The 18,609-nt window shown below is 36.5% G+C and overlaps 1 protein-coding gene across 1 annotated transcript in view; it reads right to left on the bottom strand.

The window, feature by feature from the left end:
* Nucleotides 1-2,044: 2,044 nt before the first annotated feature.
* rapgefl1 (Rap guanine nucleotide exchange factor (GEF)-like 1) overlaps nucleotides 2,045-18,609 on the bottom strand; it is a 49,955-nt gene continuing 33,390 nt past the window's right edge. The window contains exons 11-15 of the mRNA XM_067412467.1: nucleotides 18,426-18,476; nucleotides 16,806-16,893; nucleotides 12,343-12,407; nucleotides 10,645-10,699; nucleotides 2,045-4,165 (exon numbers count right to left, since the gene is read on the bottom strand). Of these exons, the coding sequence (XP_067268568.1) occupies nucleotides 4,041-4,165; nucleotides 10,645-10,699; nucleotides 12,343-12,407; nucleotides 16,806-16,893; nucleotides 18,426-18,476 (384 nt within the window). The 3' untranslated portion in view covers nucleotides 2,045-4,040. The remainder of the gene's footprint in view (nucleotides 4,166-10,644; nucleotides 10,700-12,342; nucleotides 12,408-16,805; nucleotides 16,894-18,425; nucleotides 18,477-18,609) is intronic.

Here is an 18,609-nt window from a genome sequence, read left to right as displayed (position 1 = left end):
TGTGGTTATGTTTGGAATGTCATTATTTCTGCCCTTCTATTTGGTGCAGTCACAGCTAACAGGGAACATTCTTAGAACTTTGCTGAATGTTCTGAAAAGGTTCTTTCAGAGATCGTCCAGTCAATAGAAAGGTTATGTTGTCTTTAATAACGTTATCATAAAAATGATATATTTTTGTTCATTTGTTTGATATTCATGAAGGTTTTAAAACATTTTAGCTGGACGTTTGTCTAATGCTTTTAAATGTTACTAGCTTCTTATTACAGATGGTTTAAAGAACTTTCAAATGTAACATTCCCATTATGTATTAAAAAAATAATAATTATATATATATATATATATATATACACACACACACACACACACACACACAACTGAGAGCATTTAGAAATTGTTTTCATAACAAGATTTATGGATTAAAATATCCAAAAATCACTAGAGCGATGTTATATATTTTGTTGACTTGTGTACTTACAGTAGGCTATCCCAAATGTTTCATTGTTAAATGTAATCATTGTTATATAGTTCAACACAGTCAATATTATTATTTACAGTACATCTGGAAGCACTTCGCTTTTTCCACATTTTATATTACAACTTTAATCCAAAAATGAATTAAAATCATTATTTTACATTAATTCTACAAACAACACCCTATAATGACAACTTCACATGTAAATCTCATGTATTCACAGCCTTTGCCATGACACTCAAAAATGAGCTCAGGTGTTTCCACTGATCACCCTTGAGATGTTTCTACAACTTGATTGGAGTCCACCTGTGTTAAATTCAGTTGATTGGACATGATTTGGAAAGGCACACACCTGTCTATATATAAGGTCCCGCAGTTAACAGTGCATGTCAGCACAAACCCAGCCATGAAGTTTAAAGACTTGTCTGTAGAGCTCCGAGACAGTATTGTATCGAGGGACAGATCTGGGGAAGAGTACAGAAACATTTCTGCTGCACTGAAGGTCCCAGTGAGCACAGTGGCCCTCCGTTATTCATAAGTGGAAGAAGTTTGGAACCACCAGGACTCTTCCTAGAGCTGACCGCCCAGCCAAACTGAGCAATTGGTGGAGAAGGACCTTAGTCAGGGAAGTGACCAAGAACCTGATGGTCACTCTGACAGAGCTCCAGCATTTCTCTGTGGAGAAAGGTGAAACTTCCAGAAGAACAACCATCACTGCAGCACTCCAACAATCAGACCTGTGGTAGAGTGAACATGACAGCCCTCCTGCAGTTTGCCAAAAGGCACCTGAAGGACTGTCAGACCATAACAAATCAAATTCTCTGGTCTGATGAAATCTGTAGGGGAGGCGGTCATCTGTGGCATAATAAAAGCTTGACTGCTCTCAAGTCATGTCCTGCTTGTCTCTCATTAGCAACCGCTCCAGCGGCCTCGTTCCACTCGAACAGCTTTTAGCCCCGCCCTGCCTCATACATACTACATTGACATTAATATGAGTCTTGTCAGACCGGATGTAGCGGTGAAGACAACAACTCCCATGATTCTGTGATATCAAGGCACCTTCAAACTACACCTTTGTTTTGAATAAGCGACTTCTAGCTGCGAAAATTACTAATTGTGCTTTTAATGGAAACATTAGCAAATCATTCTTGGAACTTATTTTTGTTGGGTTATTGGTGATTGTTAGCTCATGGATCCAAAGCACTACATTAGGAAACAATGTAATGTTCCTTGTTATTTTGAAGAAACCTAGACCCAAACGAGACTGACAATGAAACGGTTTGAATTCGACTGATCTGATTGCAGTCAATTAGTAAACTCAGCAATTGTGAACTCTCCAATTTATTCAGTCGGAGTGAGTCTTAAAGATGAATTGGTCTTGCCCAAAATGAGACAAAAGCAGAGAGTAGCCTAATATGATCCTTGTAGTTTGAGAGACACACACACACACACACACACACACACACACACACACACACACACACACACACACACAGAATTTAAGCTTTGTGGTTTTAAGCCATATAAAACACAACACCATTATTGCATCAAATAATCACTGAGCGTCTCGAGTGCTCATCACAAGAGGCTTTATTTTAGATGCATCTTTGACTCATGTCAAGAAAAGGGGGCGGGCAGTATTGCCTGCCCAGCCCTCCGTGTCTTTCACTGGACATGTCTGAGTTTCAGAGAATCGCACTGTAAACACGGACTTCTGTACAAAACCAAAAACAACAAGAGAATACCCGCTTTAAAAAGGTCAAATAAAAACAAAATGAGAAACCTTAACCAAATAAAAACAGCAAAATCCAACTAAACCACCTACATGCTGTACAATTCATCCATTGCTGACAGACAATGCAAAAAAAAAAACTATGCAACCAAAACAGAGGATATGTACAAGTCGTCTGTAGTGGATAAGAAATGATATCAAACCGAAACAACGAAACCAGCGAATATGCTATACAATTCTTTCATCGCAAACCACAGACTCTGCTGGGTCGTCGCCTTTTAAACTGTACACATACTTTTTTTCTTAGATTTACAAAACAAATATTCTTCTTGAGAGTCCATCTCATAGCTCTTACATAAAATAGAATCATATTCATATTTATTTTGCTATTTACATGACATATGTACAGTGCGGCCTTATAGGCCGTCCCTTAAATGACCTCAGGAAGAGATCCTGAGAGAGTCCAATCCAAGACAAGTCTTCCCGTACAAAGACCTGACTTATTAGCTTGGGATCGTTCAGGACAAAACTCAGGTGCAAATAAACACTTTTCCAGTCATGAGAATGAACTTTTCCATTGGCCCTTTCAACATAACTCAAGGGCATACTGAAAACAAGTGCTTGACCAAGTAAAGCTCAACTTGAAACGAAGCTGGGCCAGCAGGAACTATTAATATTGACGGCATATTACATAAAGCGTTATAATTGGTTCTGTCCAAACATAAGATAAAATACTGCATTTGGTCTTTTTTTCTTTTTGGTCTGTTACTAATCGTTAATAAATGAACAGCAGGCAAAGTTAAATTTGGCTTCAAGATGGCAAAAACGAATTCTTATCATTATTTTTGCTTGTTTTTCAGAAGTAACATCTAAACATCCTGAAAACAAGACACATTTATATTTTATTCAAATTCATTTGAGAAGCAAAATTGCATAAGATATTAAACTTTGTTTTCAGAATGTACAAACAATAGTATTTTTTTTAAATATAAATCTAACAAAATGTAGTGTTCTTTATATATAATATTTAAATTATATATTAAATATGTTACAATTACTTAGTGTTATTAAATGTAAATATTAAATGTATCATTATTATGCAATTTTGTTTCAACAACAAAACAAAACAAAAAATATCGAAAAAACAAGACAAAAATATTGATCTAATCAATTTCCTGTATACATTCACTTCAATGTCCAGTTAAAGCGAATTTCTTCTGTATAATGACTTCATCATTTACATTATTCAGGTTATTTCTGAAAATATCCTGTACGTTGGAGCTGGTCTTGGATTCGGGACTCATTTGATGGCTGGGGATCCATATAGTTCAGAACACTAAGATCTAACGACTGCAGCCGAGTTAAACGGCGTTGCAGAAAGTGCCAATGTTGGCAGGGGAGGAGGGAAGACCAGAGGCCGGAGTTCAAGAGGTCAGATTGTCTCATGTATTTTAGGATATGAATGGCCAAAACGCAGTCAGTTTCTCTGAAGGCCCGGATGAAAAGCTTATTCCGGTTTGGTTCAGTTCAACTGATGGCAGTGCAATCAGGACAAGTTTCCCTTCAGTCGTGAACAGCGGAAAAAAATAAAGGTAGAAATGAATCCAGATCCCTATGCATGGTCATAATAAACATTGACACAGAATCACTCAAAGCACAATTCACACCATTTTCATGAACAAATGTCCTCGTTCAGCGATCCGGAGGCGGAGCCTGAGATGATTGACAGCCCAGCTGGGTCGATCTGTGGCAAAGGAGAATGCAGGGTTGGGTGTCTGGGTTTATTGGGGGAACAAGAGGTTTTGTAGATATGGCTTGTAGGTACGCTTGGTCCCTTCACATGTCTTTTGGCTCCAGCTTGCTGGACATGTCAAAAAGCAGGTTCTGATTGTCGATGACCTGCAGCTGCCGAACGTACGCTTTCGTCTGAAGATGAGAGGGGGATGGCTCGGCCTCCATGGCTGTTAGAAAGACAAAAAGGAGTCGATTAAAGGAACTGGAAGAAAGAAGTCTGAAGAAACAGATGTAAGTGGTAAAATAAATAAAAATAATTAGTAAAACCTTATCATAAACTATTTACTATCTTTAACTAAATAAATGTATGCAATATTTATAATAGTATACACTAGAGGTTGGAATAAATAAGTCGTATTCTAACCAAGGTGGATTTTTTTAAAATAAAAAATACAGTAAAAGAGTAATATTGTGAAATATTTTTACAGTTTAAAATAACAGTTTTCTATTTGAATACATTTTAAAATGTTCTTGTAATGTCAAATTAGAATTTTCAGCATCATTACTCCAGTCTTCAGTGTCACATGATCCTTCAGAAATCAAATGGTGCTCCATTAATAATAATGGTTCTTATTTAATGTTGAAAAAAAATTTGTATTTAAAAAAAAAAAAGAAAACTCCAGAAAAATTGCAATCCCACAATCAGGATTTTAAACCATATTTAGCCACATTTTGATAACAGGATTGCAAATATATATATATATATATATATATATATATATATATATATATATATATATATATATATATATATATATATATATATATATATATATATATAATTAAAAAGCATCATCCTGCTCTTTTGCAAAACATAATTTATGTTCTGCTGAAGAAATGATCTGAACTGACTGTGTGACTGTGGCTGACCACATGGGGGCATGGTAGAGCTGGGATACCGGCACGCACATGCTCACAGGCACTCATGTCCAGCTGACCTGACTGACTTTACACACACAGCATCCGCTGCTAAGCCACACTTTTCAAAAAGAAAGTGTGAGAGAGAGAGAGAGAGAGAGAGAGAGAGAGAGAGAGAGAGAGACAGAGAGAGAGAGAGAGAGAGAGAGAGAGAGAGAGAGAGAGAAAACAAGAAAAAGAAAAAGAAAAAGAAAAAAGCAACTCTTTCAGTAGCTATAAATAGATCCACGTTGTCCTCTCTGATCTCAAGAAGAAAAGTGTCACTCTGACTCTGCCTCAGAATCTATGGAACGCATTTTATGCCCAATTTTAAGTCAATTAAATAAAATAATAAAAAACAATTAACTAAATCATCATAGAAAACTGCATGCAAAATATGTGCCAAAAATTGAAAATGAAATTATTTCATTTTCATGGTGACAAGGCATCGTCCCTGTCAAATTGAAAAATAATATGCACTTTTTATTTGGGAAGGCACACATGAAAAAAAAATTAAAAATGCAAATTAGGGCTATCAAAATTAACACGTTAATTTAACGGCACTAATTTTATTAACGCGTGCAGCACGCATTTTCTGTCTGACCCGTGGTCTAGCCCGTATTTGGAGAAATCGAGAGCAGCCATAGACATTAATGAAACAAATGATGTTATATAGCCTACACAAGCTGCCATTTTTTTCTGTTTAACTTTTCTTAGACTCCAGGTCGAAATAAAAGAAAAGAGCGTTTTTACACTGAGCACGTTTTCTGCAGTCCAGAGTCCAAGTCTGAGCACGAAAGTTTACCGTAGTTCTCGATTTCCCCCGCAGGCAGCGTTGGTCAACTTGATTCTGTTGAACCCTGGCACTTTTGCATGAATCTTAATAAACACAAATCTATTGGATGAAGGGGCCTTTTGTTGCACTTGTAAAGGAGATTGCATGTGCGATGCGCATACACTGCAAGCTCGCTCTCGCTCATATCCGAGGTAAACACTTAACCTTAAATTCTCCATTCCCCCATAACATTTTTTATTAATCCGTAGTTTGTTTGTTTGTTTTTACTAATTTAAAAGTCATTATTAATTCATAATATGAATAATATGTAAGGATTATTCAGTTAAATTTGATGCAATTTTATTATATAAATATCGCTTCAACTTGTTTTGAGTGCTTTTTTTAAATACAGAACAGAACTTACAGGTCAATTTTATACCGAATTTCAAATTGAAGTATGAGCATTTGCATGAGTATTTTCTCGTTAATGTCTTGGAGCAACATTTTGACTTTCTGAAATCATTTCCTTGGTGATTTTTCTTTCCTAAAAGTAAAACCAGAACTGATCTGCCATCATCCTCTTTGAGCCGCAGCATCCTTCCTTTGACACGTTGACAGCAGGAGCGCATTAGAGACAATTACAGAGTCATTAAGTCTCACATCCGAGCATCTCCCCCAAAGTTCAAACCCGCTCTATAGGAAATGGAGTTGTGCATGGTCTGACAAATGTCAATGGCTGCAATTTGTCCACAGAAATGGATGCCCTCTGGCCTCGGCACGTCACCAAATGAGCTTCAGCCACCCTATAGAAATGTCATTGCAAATGGGGTCCGGTTACGTGGGCCACAGATGGAATGTCACTTAACAACGGCATAAATTAACAGCGTCTGATGAAATATCTCACAGTGCAGTTTTAATTGTGCAACGATAAAGCGAATGAGATGTGCTGTTTTTGGTGCATCTAAATGAAATTCTTTGCTGTGCATGTTTGGAAATAAAATGTATTGTTTAAAAAAAAAAAAAAGCCCACCAGACTGTAAAAGTGCGGTGCGCTTGGCCGAGCCTCAATCCCTCTAATGGAAATAGATGAGGGCAATCCACTCAGGTAGACGAAGGGAGAATGAGTCCTGATAATTACAGCCCTCATTCAGAGGAAGAGACAGGAAAAGAAGTGCCCTGATGCGTAAGACCTGCTGCTCACCTTCAACAGGCTTACATCAGAGCCTGACAAACTGGAGATATTGGACAGCAACTACAGAAAAGTACAAAGCTCTGATAAAACAATAATAGGTAAAAGCTGAAATGGCTTATTTTCTTAGTGATTCATTTAAAAAAATGAGCTGACTCAGGATTGAGAGCTTCTGGATCCCTCCTCCGGCCGATGATCAATGTTGTTTGATTGTTTGGGCATGTAAACAAAACTATCACCAGAGCGTAGGGGTGTCCTGCTATTTATTTTAAAACTTGTTTATGTTAGGTAGTTAGGTTAGTTAAATGTATTTTCTTTTGCTTCCATTAGGTAATTTAGTGTATCTTTCTTTTTAGGTTTGTTTTGTTTGTTATGTTGGCCTTTGGACACCCTGACGAGATGCTTGCCCTCTTATGTATGATCATTTAATACATTTAGATCTACTTATAGTTGGTTGTATGTTTGATTATCGTCTGGAGTGATTCGTTGCTGGGATTCCTAACCACAACCCATTTTCTTATTATTATGCCCGGTTAACGTGTGTGTTTCCTTCCTCTAGACCGCAGGGCGCAATACAAAGGTATCATCTCACATCTATAATTTAGGTTAGTACGGCTAAAGTGCATTCAAGAGGTAAAATGCCTCTATTACAGAGGACCTATTATGTGAAATTCATGGTTTTAACGTGGTGTTTAAACATAAATGTGTCTGCAGTGTGTGTAAAAACCCATCCACATAAGCAGCGTCTCAGAAAAAGGCGTTTGCAGAGTCTAGCATTAGTGATGTCACGTTGCTTAGGCCCTGCCCACGAATGCTGGCGGACTATTAGCATAGATTAATGTCCTGAAAGAGACGACACAGTCCGCAATAGAGATGTAATCACAACCAAACAGATGTTTTAGTTTTTGGCAGAGTATCCAGCTGTACAGGCTCCGCCCTATTCTGGAAACTGGGGTGGGGAGCAGCCGCTCATTTGCATTTAAAGATACATGCGCAAAAACGGCATGTTTTTCCTTACAACATGGTATAATAAATAATCTGGGGGGTATTTCGAGGTGAAACTGACATTCTGGGGACACCTGAGAAAGCCTGATTCGTGTTCGCATAATATCTCTGATATTAACAAGAACTGCAAATAAATGTATCGATTTTCATATAGTACATGCTAGTATGCAATTCACAAATAAATAAAATTGCAATATCAGACGAAAGTCAGACCAGTCATGTCTTGCACATGTGATGGAATCTGGCTCAACGCATTTCCTCATTACCCGTTCTTTTCATGATTTCCTGTCATATCTTCAGTTGATCTATTGAGTTAAAAATACAAAATATAAATATAAAGTAAAAAAAAAATAACTTAATGGATGATTGTGGGTGGATGGTTATCAGGAATATTTTGAGAAAAAACTAACCTATCACTATTATTTTATAGAGGTCTCAATCCAAAAATGTCATCCAAAACACTTGGTATATCATATTTGAACCATAACCACAGCTACATCTGTTTGTTTGCTTGTTGTTTACCATTTGATGATCATAGAAACTGCGGTTTAAAATGATAAGTGATGATACAATTATGCATGACAACCTCAAAATAAAGTCACATAGAGAGGAAGGAAAAGGGAACTGTTTTGCAGGGTGTGATGGTGCAGATGCTCTTTAAAGACATGCCAGATGATGCATGAGGCCGAATCGAAAGCTGTGTGGGTGCGTGCAGAGTCACGACTTCTCAACCTCACAGAACGTCACTCTTCCCATGGAAACCACGTTTTGTTTGTGTGATTGTTAAGATTTGAATCTAGGGAGTCGAGTTTCCAAGGCAGTGAATCTCCTAAGAATAAATGTAAAATAGAAACTAACACTTAACTGATCTGAGCTGCAAAATAACCGCAAGAAAAAGAGCTCAAAACCTAGTCCATACCCAATATCAGTATCAACACAAATAATAATAATAATAATAGGCATTTTCCGCATACAGACAACGTTTTCAAAACTTTCTCCATTCACATGATCTTTAAAAACGATGAAACACGCTGTATTATTGATATTATGTCACTTTGTAAAGAAAAACTACACGCCTATAGACTGAACACGTAATATACATGCATATGATGTCACAGTTTTTACAATTTCGTATTTTTGTACCTTAAGATAACTATATTGTTTTCGAAAGTTGTTTCGATTTTAGGCACACAAAAGGCGTCGTCGTGTAAATAAATGGCCAAAACTGTTATAAAATTCCATAAATTGTTTCCATTTTCAACTAAACGGCCTCCAAAATAAAAATAAAAACCTATTTAGACCATGTAAAAAAAACTAATAAAAAATAAAAAAGCACACTTTATTAATATTAATATTAGTAACTTAAATGAAATTCAATGTACAATAAAAAAAAATAAAAAAAAACATTTGAAACTATTTAAAAGTTTTTTGGAATTGCTAAAACACTAAAATGACATGCACAATTATTTAAACTGACACACAGAGAGCAAAACCTCTACTCAAGTCTCCCAAAGTCTAAACACGTTTTCTGCTTTACACACTTTTTGCAATTCAAAATGGCACTTTTGAAATGAACTGAAGACAGTTCTCTGCATAAGACACAACTTTCACATGTTTGCCATTTCAAAACACCGCCATTCAAAAGGACACCACATGAGCTGATTGGCCAACACGTGCCGCCTGGCCAAACACCTCATTGGTTAATTGTTAACACTTCAATCAGGATGGAAGCACTATGAAAGACCAGTGAACACCTTTTTTTTACAACAACAATGGAAGACATTGCAGAAAGAGGAAAAGGGGGGAAGCAAATTTCGTTTTGTTCAGTCCAATGTAAATATATCTGCTGTGCTTATGTTGCACTGACTTGTTTGGTGAACATTTAAAACAAAAATGTTTCAACAGCATGTGTGTATGTTTGTATCTGCAGATATTTGCACAAATCTGGTAATATGAATGAAGTGTGTGCCAAGTTTGATTTTGATAATGCTATATGTAGTTTTGGTTGCAGTGCTTCATTTTGCAAGATATGTGAGGTATTTTGCAGGTTGGGGCACCCAAACTGCAAAATCACACATGGTCAAGTATTTTGAAAAAAACTATTAAAAAAACTATAGTAGTATATCAATTAATATAAAATAACACTGCAATTATGAATGTTATTACTTATAATTCACATGCAATGCAAATCGTACTGTCTGTGAGCACAAATGTTGTGAAGTGCTGTCCTGGTGTGGCATGTGTTTGTGTATACACACACTGTGGGGATGGGCATGGCCATGTGCTTTTGTGGGTGTGGGTGTGTGTGTGTGTGTGTGTGTGTGTGTGTGTGTGTGTGTGTGTGTGTGTGTGTGTGTGTGTGTGTGTGTGTGTGTGTGTGTGTGTGTGTGTGTGTGTGTGTGTGTTTAAAGTGGTGCCCTGTGGCTCATGGCCCCGAGGGCTGTGCTGTCCTAAGCAGATGGGCTGTGGCAGGGTGGAGCAACAGTCTCCTAGATCTAATCCACTCAGACAGGTGTGTGTGTGTGTGTGTGTGTAGGTGTGTTATGTTGGCAGGTGGAGACATGCTCTACTTTTGCACTAATCCTATTTGACAGGTCTCTGTCTGTCTGTCTGTATGTATGCGCACGTGCATGTGTGTGTGTGTGTGTGTGTGTGTGTGTGTGTGTGTGTGTGTGTGTGTGTGTGTGTGTGTGTGTGTGTGTGTGTGTGTGTGTGTGTGTGTGTGTGTGTGTGTGTGTGTGTGTGTGTGTGTGTGTGTGTGTGTGCAAATATACACATACCAAGCTGTGTGCTCCTATACCGTCGGATGCTTCGCACCATCTCGGCCACTTTGTGCTTGGCAGAGAAAAAGAGACAGAGATTTGATTGACACTCAATCATTAATGATATACAATGACAAAATAATGTATTTTTGGAAGGATCAGGGCTTCGTATAGTTCATTTGATTCGTTTTAACTGAACGTTTAGAGGGGGAAAAGAATGCAGAACGTTTGGAAAACAATTCTTATTGCACTCACTGGCCACGTCCACACTGTAAAGTTTCAGGAGTAACAACCACATTTAAATAAAGGGGTGAGACAGTGAGTACGATACATTTTCATTGTGTGTGTGTACAGAACACGACTGAAAATTGCGCCTGATATTGCGATGATTCCCAGCATGGTAACCATAGCAAAGTTCTGGCGTCTCACATGATTAGTATCTGTTATTTTTGACAAAAGTAATAATACAGCGACCAAAGACTCGTCTAAACCAGAGCTAACAGCATGCTTTGGGCTGCTTGAAAGTGTTGCCATGACCACTTATTTTAAGAGTTTTGGGATTGTTTGGGTTCAGTTCATAAAGCCGTCACGTTTATGAGGATTTTAAAGTGGGCAGATGAGGGTCGAGATAGTTTGGTCTTGTTTTCAATATAAAGCATTGGACTTAATCTTGGTTTATTATGGGCTTGTTCTTGTTCACAAGTTGCTTTTTTCTAGCAAGATCTGGCAACACAACCGATTCAAAGCTTTTCTTGCGCACAGAAGAGAGAAACATCTCTGATGCGCACATAAATGTCATTAACAACTAATGTTTCAGTTCGGTTCCAATACATTTCTGTAAATGCGGTTGTCACTGGCTGCATTTTTAATGATGATTTGGTTGTAGAATGTGGTTGTCACTCCTGTAAATGACTGAACTGTGTGTGTAAGCATTAAAAGCTGAACTGATGACAACCAAATTTAACTGCAGTGTGTATATGGCCAATATATCCTCATCAGGCTGACCAATTACTGATTGGCTTCTTGGAGTCAAAAGAGCCCACACAGACATAAAATCATGGAAATCATTTGCTTAATTTTTTTTAATGTATTTAAAAAAAAAAAAAATCAACCAGTGTCAGTTCTTAATTCTTAACCCTATTTTTAAATAATGTGAGTAATGTATAAATGTTCTTCTCAAAAATAAAGACCTTTAAAACCAGTTAGAGATGTTAAAGGTTACAGCTAGTCTGTACAGTAAAAATATATAATTAAAATAATTTTAATATATAATATAATTCTGTGGTATGTCCTTGTTTAAGTAGCTACATCCATTATCTGGAATAATAATAATAATAATAATAGTTTATTCCACAGTTAACATTTGAAAAGTTGTATTTGGCATACACTTTATATATTTCAATACTTATATATATATATATATATATATATATATATATATATATATATATATATATATATATATATATATATATATATATATATATATATATATGTATCTTTTTATATTTTTAGTTTTTATTACATCATTTCTTGTTTATGATTTAGTAATTTGGTTTTGTGGGGTTTTTTTATGATTATATTTTAAATAAATATAATTATAGCTTTTTTTAAATATATAATAATTCTGTGGTTTGTCCTCGTTTAGGTAGCTAGGCAAAAATGCCGTGCATTAATGTACGCACATCATTACTTCCATTATATGTGCCAACTCACCATCTTTTCGAAATTAACCAGCTCCCCATGGAAAGTCTTACAGCTCTCATGAAGGAAGGTCAGATCTGCAGAGAGCGAAAGAGAGAGAGGGAAAGCGAGTGAATGCATAATAAAGGGAACCGTTATGTAATGACATGTCATCATGCCATCACTCGTTCAGCCAGGCGTCTTCTTTCTGGCTGAGCTGAACTGAAGCTTGACGTTCACACGCAAGAAAAGAGAAAGAGAAAGAGAGAGTGTGCGCGAGTGAGAAGGAGAAGTGAACAGTCATCATGTCATTATGGGTGATCTGTCAGCACCCGATCCAGGTCTGGTGAAAAGAGAGAGAGAGAGAGACAGGTAACATGAGCAGATAGGAGAATGTTAGGGACGTTACATGCTGTCAGGATGAGGGTACAGAATACAGATGATTGAGTACAGAAAGAGAGAGAGGTACGACGTATCGGCCAATAAAAGTCATTTTGCATTCACACTGCAGGCTTACAGTTTCACACGACTGTTTGAGCCGTGCAGTTCAGCGGGAGCTCACTCTGTCTGCGCCATGCACAGTTAGTGATCTGTGCAGCACTAAGATATGGTGGTTCTGTTGATAACCGAGACCCGTTTGAATATAAGGTGTAAAGAACGATGTAAATTGTAACACTATTAATAATTTTTACTGTATGTTTGATCAAACAAATACATTGACAAGCTTTCAAAAACATTCAAACAAATCTTTCCAAACGGTAGATTATATGTTGCATCAAATATGTTAGCCTACTCCCAAACACACAGTTCTCAAAGTGATTTGTGAATCGATTCAAATGAATCACTGAAATGAATCAGTTCAAAAGAGCTATTTGAATGAGACATGACTAATGTAAAGCACGTTTCTTAGGCTTAGCACGCTTTCTTTCTGCAATCCTTTCTGAAATTGCAATAATTCAGTATGCCAAGGCCGTAACCATGTCTTGAACATTAGGAAAAGACCATGATTTTTTTGCCGAGTTGGGACAGGAGTTACTGGGTAATTTATTTGATAAAAGGTATTACATAATTAAAAAAATAATAGGGATTTAAGGGAATAACGAAAAAGAAATTTAAACCAATTTAAACTATTTGCAAACAGACCTAATTATTTAAAAACTATATATTCACTCTTGTGTGTATGTCACAAATGCAAACCGTTTCTTGTCTCGTCACATTTAGTTATGAATGACATTAGCATATCAATTAAATAATAACATTTTTCTGGCGAAATTTCATAAAAATGTTGAGACGCTTGCATCACTGGACATTACTGCCGGTCACTGAATATTTCAACCATAAAACAGTCGTCAAATATTAAATGTTTAGCTACTGACTCGCCACACACTCTCCCTGCTAAAATGAATGTTGCATTGGCATTCACACTCTTCTGTGAACAGTAAATCTCACTCATTCTGACAGTGATGAGCGCTGTTAGGCCGCTGAGGCCGGCCGGCCTATAAAATGTTACTTTAAAAAAAATGTCATTCTAACAACAAACAGATCATATAAATATTGTCCCCTGCCAATATTTATATCAATATAAATATTGATTCCCCTCGTTCCCCTCAATATCAATGGTGGTTGTGGCGCTGCAGTATGCAGGGTTTTCAGTAGTTTTTTGTTTCCTAATACATTTGTAACACAAGGATTACTGACAATATTTGCCAAAATTACAGTATACAACCAGTGTATTGCTCAGACAGGGACTGCAAACATTTAAATGCTAACATTTAGTCTTGTAAAACCTTTTTTTAGGTTTGTGATGCTGATCTGTCTGTCTGCCCATGTGGCTTTATCTGTATTCTGACGGTGGGGAATCCCTGGAGCTTAACGGATTTGAACACTGTGTTTCCTAGATGCTCTGCAGGCACTGTGAAAGTGTAAATTGTCATGTGTCTGCTGGGATAAAGATGTTAGTATACAGTAGTTGACAGACAGCAATATTTGTGTCCAGGAATGTAGCCTGATCCGAAATCATATCAACATGGATAAAGCAGGAGTCGCGTGTGTATTTCTGTTCATGTGTAATATGAATGCATTTGGCATGTCCTCCGGTGAATTCGTTTATGCTGATCGTGCTGTATGCCTGAGGACAGTAGCCACGTTTTATCTTCATCATAAATTTAGAAGGATGTGTTTAAAAAATCTCCTCAAATGATTTGGGTGGAAATATCCGACTACAGAGTAGGGGCTAAAATTGTGACCTTGGAAAGAAAGCTGAAGAAGTCGTTTGGGATGTTTGTTTGTGATGGCGGAGCGAAATGTGACACACGTGTTGCATTTTTAATGTTTGGCTTTTTTGTTAAAACCGCCTCAGAGAAGCAGGTCAGGAGGTGAAGCGTGATGAACTCCTACTCCTCTTTCTCTCCGTCGCTCTTTCTATAAGAAGCTTTATTGGCATAGTTAAAAATACAATAAAAAAAGACAATTAAATCATAATAATAATTAATACTGTATAAAATACATGGTTGTCGGAAGCAAAAGAAATGTCGGTGGGTCCTCCCCCAGCAAATTTTTACTGGAGTAGATGCCATTTAGCCCGCTTTGTGCAAATTGCCGTGTTTACTAAATGTCTGGTTGGGACAGACAAAACTACGGAAGACACTGAATCTTTCACAGTGGCAATAGCGTAGAGCAGGGTTCTCAAATTCACGGCCCGCGTTTTGCGAATTAGCTTTTATTTGTATATTTTTAGTTTTAAAAAAATTTGTAATTTGGTTTTGTGCTTTTGTCTTTCTTTTTAAAATAATTTGTATATAAATTTTGGTCCTTTTAAAACAAACTTTTCAGTTTGTTACCATATTTCAAATTTTGGTTTACATTACAAGTTCCTCATCTAATAGTTATATTTTATTTTATTTCAGGTCGACCTACCGAAAACAGTCATTTTGGATAACAATAATAATTTTTCTATATGAATATTTTAAATGTTATGATGGCAAATCTGAATTTTCACCATCATTACTCCAGTCTTCAGTGTCACGTCATACATTTTGAAAACATCTGAAAACAGCTGCCTAATATTTTTCTGAATTATTTGATTAGAAGTTTAAAAGAACAGCTTTTATTTTTTTGTAACATTATTAATGCCTTTGCTGTCAATTTATAATCAATTTGACAAATCCCTGTTGCATATTATGCTGTGCGGCAACTAATGGGAAAAATTCAGTATTTTATTAAACAAATCAGTGTTTTGTTCATCCAAATGAATCAGTCTGCTAATATAAATCACACTTGTCAAGTTACTGGTCCTGTGTTCATTGCTCTTGGGCCTGTTTTTTTTTTATAATTGTAAAGTCAGGCTTTTGTCTGAAGCCTGTGTGTCTTGTGATAGTCATGTAATGTGTGTGTCGGAATGAAACGCAACGCAACGCTCAGCAAAGACTTTGATGCTCAACTGATCCTGACAGGCTTGAGTCAAGAGCACCTACAGGGAAGGAGACAGAGAGTGAAAAGACACGGAGAGAGAGACTACAGACATGAGAGAGGACAGATGGGACAGGAATATGACAGCTGTGCGTATCGCATGAATGTGTGTAGAAATGTGGATGAGCGAATATTCAAAGGTGTGTGTATGGTTTTAAAATCTGAAGGGGGACAGAAAGTGAATTAGGTCAATATATATATATATATATATATATTTTTTTTTTTTTTATTATTTTATATATATATATATCATATAATATAACATCATATATTGATGCTAAACAGGAATAAATGACATCACAGTAATAAATGACATTGTAAAATATATTAACATAATTATAATAATATTTGCTAACTATTTTTACTGTATTTGTGATCTAATAAATGCAAACTGGGTGAGCACGTCTCTAAAAAACATTTTTAAAAGAATGTATGAATGTAGTAGAAAAAGGTGCAACAATGCATTTCCTGAGTGAGAAAATGTGCTTTGAGCCTCCAGTACAAGACTGTGTTTTATGTGCTTTTGAGGCAACAATTTGCGCATATAAGCAACAAAGTGTGGGTCAGGTTTTGCTTTTATTAGGGGGGCCAAATACCCCCTTAAGCCTGAAATCCCATATTGTGGGTACACAAGGAAAGCCATAAAGGAGCTAAATAATGTCTTAATGACAGTCTAAAAACACAAAAATGTTTCTGTGAGGATTGAGTTAGAGAATAGAAAATTGAAAATATCATCATCTTAAAAAACAAACAAACAATGGACGTCCCTTCATAAATACACGTGTTTGTGTGTATCCCTAATGTGTTTTCATGCATTCTGATCCCTGGTATATGTTTGGCAGCAGGGGGTCTACAATCCTGCATGTAAAGAGCTGCAGAACAGAGGGACGGTAATTAATGAGGCGGGGCCTTTCAGACCCACTTCAAATCACAGAGGCAGCCGCGGCAGGAGGCGACTTTATGGACCACATATGGACAACAGCTGAAGGAAGAGTCAGAGACTGAGACTGTACATGTGTGGGACTCACCCTTCAGCAGCAGTGGAGTGAAGGGTATGAGTGGGGCTCTCAGGCTCGCTAGAAGGTCTCTATATGACTTGTGGTTTCTTGAAGGGTCCTGTAGCAAACATAAACATCATCGTCATTACATTTTTTTTCTCAGTGGTTGCTCTTTCAAAGCTCAAGAGACATAACGAAGTTCTCAGTTATGCTGCATTTAGGTGAGATATCACTCCAAATGAAGTATTTATTTTACTTGGGTACTGAGTAGAAACAAAAATAGACACTTTTTGACATACAATTAGAGAGTTATAAAAGGTTTAGTAATAAAAGTTATAAAATGAACATGGATTTCATAGCCCAGATGATTTGATCAAGGAACAATTTGGATACAAGGAAACAAATTGATCGAAAGATACAGTAAAGACAACATTTCGGTAACACTTTTCGTAGAAGCCTTGTATAATGCATTATAAAGCTATTCATAATGCATGTTATTAGGCAATATAATATTTGCAGATTCATTGTTACAGCTGAAATTGGATGTTTGTCATGTGTTTTAATAATACTTTCTAAATTGTGTTCAATTAATAGACAAGTATTATAATTTATTATTAATTTATTATTAACTCTGGTTATTCGTGAGACCATACAATGCATTATAATGTGCTTTACCATGCATAATTAATGCATTAAAATAATTTTATAATGCATTATATTTGCATTTATATTCATCAATGTTATGGTCCTGACAAAACAGTTCCCACAAAAATATTTAAGGTTCAGGATATATGACGAGTTATTGAAGGAAATGCAATATAATATACATAACTATGTTTTCAGTAGAGCAAATACCTTCCATAATGTACCGTTATGTTTTTATTACCTTAGAATGAGACATTTCTATAGACATATACACCACAGGTCCCCTAACAGTGGAATCGCCATTTTGAGCATTCCTGTTTCTACAGTGGCCCTAAACGGACAAACTTCTCTACAGAGTGGCAACTACTCTCTGCTCTCTTCGATGACGACATGTTTGTCCTCTGTCGGCCACCGTAGTGCTCCGAAAGGAGGTCAAGGGTGCAATTTACAACTTCACTGCTAGATGGCGCTAAAAATCACATACTGCACCTTTAAGCAGCATAGCCCTTTTCAACATTGATAATACTAAGAAATATTCCTTTTTATTAATAAGGAATATATTACATTTAAAATAGATTAAAAGAGAAAATGTCTATTTTAAATTGTAATAATGTGTCACAGTATGACTGGTTTTGCTGTATTTTTAATCATATAAATGCAGCCTTGGTGAGAAATCCATGAGAAACATTTGAGCTCATACTGACATCTCAAACTGTGCTCAGATTTGCAAAGATCAAAAGATAAGTTTAAGATATTATTAATATAATAATAATATATAATAATAAATAATTTGTTACATTTATATAGCGCTTTTCTAGGCACTCAAAGCACTTTACATAGAAGGGGGAATCTCCTCAGATTAAGATCTGTTCTGAAGAGAAACCCCGAAAGAAAGCAGGAGACCAAAACACACGTCGTTGTTTGCTCTCCGTTTAATCCCATTGCTGTCTAGAAGAAACAATTACGATATTAAAGACATTGCATTTGTGATTGTTTTCCACTTACAGCAATGCTCTCGAACTGCTGAAACTGCTTCCGGAACTTTCCTGGCAAACCCTGCCAAAACACACACATACATATGCAATAAGTAATCGACACATGGCAATTAAATCTCTATTTGGAATCGGATGGAGGAAAACCAACACATAGGCAACACAACACATATGAGGCAAAAAAAAAAAAAAACAGG

Source organism: Pseudorasbora parva, chromosome 2, assembly GCF_024679245.1.
Source record: "Pseudorasbora parva isolate DD20220531a chromosome 2, ASM2467924v1, whole genome shotgun sequence".
In the NCBI taxonomy this organism is placed as follows: domain Eukaryota; kingdom Metazoa; phylum Chordata; class Actinopteri; order Cypriniformes; family Gobionidae; genus Pseudorasbora; species Pseudorasbora parva.
The sequence above is the reverse complement of the archived record's forward strand: the minus strand, read 5'-3'. Positions and strand labels throughout refer to the sequence as shown.